The sequence below is a fragment of the Trichosurus vulpecula genome, chromosome 2 (assembly GCF_011100635.1).
Source record: "Trichosurus vulpecula isolate mTriVul1 chromosome 2, mTriVul1.pri, whole genome shotgun sequence".
NCBI classification, from domain to species: Eukaryota; Metazoa; Chordata; class Mammalia; order Diprotodontia; family Phalangeridae; genus Trichosurus; species Trichosurus vulpecula.
This window is the reverse complement of record NC_050574.1, coordinates 162,537,389-162,541,815: the sequence shown is the minus strand read 5'-3', so window position 1 is coordinate 162,541,815 and position 4,427 is coordinate 162,537,389. Positions and strand designations below refer to the sequence as shown.

The window sequence follows — 4,427 nt, the reverse complement described above, 5'->3', positions numbered from 1 at the left end:
CAAGAGCAGATGGCTTTGGAAAATGCTTCTTCAGTGACTGAATTCATCCTTGCAGGCTTAACAGGTCAACCAGAACTCCAGCTACCCCTATTCTTCCTGTTTATGGGGACTTATGTGATCACTATAGTGGGAAACGTGGGATTGATCATTTTAATCAGGATGAATTCTCAGCTTCACACTCCTATGTACTATTTCCTCTTCAACTTATCTTTCATAGATCTCTGCTACTCCTCTGTCTTTACTCCCAAAATGTTGATGAATTTTGTCCTAACCAAAAACATCATCTCTTATTCGGGATGTATGACACAGCTCTATTTCTTCTGTTTTTTTGTTATTTCTGAAATCTATGTGTTGACAATAATGGCTTATGATCGTTATGTTGCCATCTGTAATCCATTGCTGTATAATGTTAGTATGTCCAATCAGGTGTGCTCATGGCTATTGGGTGGGGCATATGTAATGGGGTTTGCTGGTGCCATGGCCCACACTGGATGTATGCTGAGACTGTCCTTCTGTGATGCCAATATCATAAACCATTACATGTGTGATGTGCTTCCCCTCCTCCAGCTCTCCTGCACTAGTACCTATGTCAATGAGCTAGTGGTTTTCATTGTTGTAGGTACTAATATTATAGTGCCTAGTGTCACCATCTTTACCTCTTATGCTCTCATCCTGTCCAGTATCCTGAATATGAGCTCCACTGAAGGCAGGGCCAAAGCCTTCAGCACCTGCAGCTCCCACATAATTGTTGTTGCTCTTTTCTTTGGGTCGGCTTCATTCATGTATCTCAAGCCATCTTCATCAGGGTCCGTGGACCAGGACAAAGTGTCTTCAATCTTTTACACAAATGTGGGGCCCATGTTAAACCCCATCATTTATAGTCTGAGGAATAAAGATGTTCAAGCTGCCTTGAGGAAAACTTTGAAAAGAAAAATATTTTCTAGAACCTGAGAAGGATTTTAATCATGTGAGTTGAATTCAAGGGCCTAAGGTTCCTTCTCTTTCCTTGGTTAAAATTATCTCAGGAAGAAATCTTTACTCAAATTCTTTTCTCCTCATTTTCTATTGCCCAATTTTCTACCACCATGACTTAATTCCTTTGGTTTAAAGAGGCAGTGGAAAGTGATGACTTTAGAGTAAGCTGATCAGGGTATAAATCCTGAATGTTCTTTCTCTGTTACCTTTGGCAGGTCACCTTAACCTTTTTGATTTCAGATTTTCCATTTGCAAACATAGAGGTATTTGGACTATGTGGCTTCTAAGATCCTTTATAGCTATAAATCTTTGATGTGTGACTATCTGTGAAAATGCATATATCCTGTGGAATCATTCAATAGGTTGTATCTTAATTGTGGTAGACCTTTCATTCTCTGCCAATTGTTACTGATCAATAATTCAGGAAGGCAGTCCATGAAGATAAGTTGTTGGGAAAATAGTGACAAAATGTCCAAATGATATAGACATAATATGACCCCTTCAAGCCCCTCCCCCACCTAAGCAAGTCAACCAGAACTAACCTTTTAGCCCTTTCTATAACTGCACTTTTTTTCCTTCTCAAAAGTGTTATCAAAATTGGATACATGCACAAAAGTACAATTTGTCCTTTATATGAAAAACCAAAGTAATTTCCCTTCCTTTTGTTCCCAGACCTGAGGCCCTTTGATTTTTGGCACAACTGCTTCTATCAGAAGTTGTTACAGGTGTTTTCCGACTTCCACAATAAATATAAAATAGGACTTGTCTAGCTCAGAATAATAATTAAAAATTCCCAACATAGTGTAAGTGTGTGTCTATTTACAATGATGATCTGATGAGAATGGACAACTAAGAGATATTAATTTTGAGGAAAACATTTTTAATTTCTGAAAAAAAATTACTAGTAGGAAATGTTCTTATAACAGTTACAACATGAGAGAGGTTTGAGCAAGTTGATTTGACTCAAAAACATTTCCTGAGGGAAGTTTCTTTTGGATTTTCAAATTGACTGAACTCTCATAATGCAAAAGGCATTTTTTGGTACAATGTCCTGTGATATTTATAGGGCAGATAGGTGGCACAGTGGATAGAGTGCTGGCCCTGGAGTCAGAAGGACTTGAGTTCAAATCTCACTTCAGGCACTATTGATTAGAGAAATGCAAATCAAAATAACTCTTAGATATCTCATCTCCCCTGTCAGATTGGCTAACATGACAAAACAGGAAAATCATAAATGCTGCAGAAGATATGGGAAAATAGGAACATTGTTACATTGCTGGTGGAGTTGTCAACTGATCCAGCCATTCTGGAGAACAATTTGGAACTATGCTCAAAGGGTAAAATGTGCATACCTTTTGACCCAGCAATACCACTTCTAGGGTTGTATCCCAAAGAGATCACAGAAGTGGGAAAGGGACCCGTATGTACAAAAATATTTATAACTGCTCTTTTTGTGGTGGCGAAGAATTGGAAACTGAGAGGATGCATATCAATTAGGGAATGGCTAAACATATATGAATGTAATGGAATATTATTTTGCTATAATAAATGAGGAGCAGATGGACTTCATAATAACAGGGAAAGACTTACATGATCTGATGCTGAGTGAGGGGAGTAGAACCAGGAGAATATTGTACGTGATTACAGACTCAAGGTATCTGTGATGACTAACTTTGATAGATTTGTCTCTTTTGAGGAATACAAGACTTAAAGACAGCTCCAAAATCTCACAATGGAAAAAGCTATATCCTTCCAGAGAAAGCACTACGGAATCTGAATGCAGGGTATGGCAAAATATTTGCTCTCTTCTTGTTTCTTCTTTTTTGATTTTGTTTCTTTTTTCTCATGGATCATTACTTTGATTATAATTCTTCTTTACAACTTGACTATTGTGTAAATAAGTTTAATGTGAAGATATATGTAGAACCTATGTTGGATTACATGCTGTCTTGAGGGTGAGGGGAGGAGAGGGAGGAGCAGAAAATTTGGAACTCAAAAGCTTGTGGAACTGAGTTTTGTAAACTAAAAATAAAAAATAAATAAATTTTTAAAAAAGACACTTAGTAGCTGTGAGACCCTGGCAAGTCACTTCATTTGCCTCAGTTTCGTCATCTGTAATATGACATGGGAAAGGAAATGGTGAATCTTTCCAATATCTTTGCCAAGAAAATCCAAATACAGACACAAATCCAATACACAACAACATTACATTTATTATCAGAAGCTGTTTGGAAGGGTGGAAGAGACCAAATCATTAAAATAGCTTTGGCTTATAAAACTCTTTACACCTTGGCCCCTTCCTCCTTTTCCAATTTACCTACATGTTACTCCTTTCCTCACACCCTGAATTAACCTTAATGGCCTACTTGTCCCTCCTGCATGGCATTCCAGCTTTATCTTGATGATTTGCACTGGCTGTCTGATACCTTGAGTACACTCCATTCTCATGGAAAACCGAGAATCTCTGGTTTTCTTCAACCCACTTTCTTCATGAATCCATTCATAATTTCCCTACCAATTTCTGCCTTTCCTCCCCAAAGAATATTGTATTCATTTTGTATGAATGTGTAATTGTATATATACCTAGACCATTTTTTTCTTCATTTCTCCAGAAATATTTTTCATCTAAACTGCCCTCTTAGATGATTTCTTTAATCTTGTTGGGGAACTTATCCTGAACATAAATAGCTTATTTGCATTTTTTCATCTGTCCAATTAATGAGATAGAGCAAAATTCAACTTCCCAGGAAGTGAATGGTTTTTTTACTCAGTCATTTCTTCACCTATTACTTTCTGCAGAATATAGTTAAAATTTTTACTACATCCAGCCTTCATAAAATTCTCTTTATATTTCTTTATAAAAGAACAGTTAAAACAGCTCTAAAAGAACCTTATTTCTCTGTGTATTATCCATAAATTCCTTGTAGATCTTCATAGATCAAAGTTGAACCCACAATTTTCATTACCTCCATTAGGAAGAAGTTCTGTTAGAAAATCAATTGTGACTGAACCCATGAAGTTCTGGTGATACCGCCCTTTCTGCAACATTTCATTTGGCTCTTAAAGATATAGTAACAATATCTATAGTCTCTGTGGGAGAGCCCGGTCAAACAGGTATGATAGTAATAATGTATTAATGTGCCAGTATAGGGAATTCAGTAATGAATATTTTGGAGATGCATGCTCAAAATACTTTTATTGTAGTCATGCAAGAACAAACCTTTGGGGATAACTCTACTATTCTAAAAGATGGAACCATAGTTTCATAATGGGAAGTGACCTTAGATTCCATCTAGTGCAACACTGTCATTTTATAGACAGTTTAAATGGTTGCCAGAGTGATATAGGTAGTAAGAAGAAGAATCTATTTTGAAGAGCTGAACATTATTTAAGGAGCAGTTTAGACTTGAAGGTTTTTGTTGTTGAAAAGGAGCATGGTGGAGTAGAAAGTG

The 4,427-nt window shown here is 36.7% G+C and overlaps 1 protein-coding gene across 1 annotated transcript; it reads left to right on the top strand.

Moving 5' to 3' along the window:
- Positions 1 to 951, top strand: LOC118837932 (olfactory receptor 8B3-like). Its single transcript, XM_036745083.1, has one exon. The coding sequence runs from the start codon at positions 10 to 12 to the stop codon at positions 949 to 951; it is 942 nt and encodes a 313-aa protein (XP_036600978.1). The 5' UTR covers positions 1 to 9.
- Positions 952 to 4,427: the final 3,476 nt, after the last annotated feature.

Bases quoted from the DNA above. Each gene is read 5' to 3' on its own strand.
- LOC118837932 (XM_036745083.1), top strand. From the start codon at position 10: ATGGCTTTGGAAAATGCTTCTTCAGTGACTGAATTCATCCTTGCAGGC.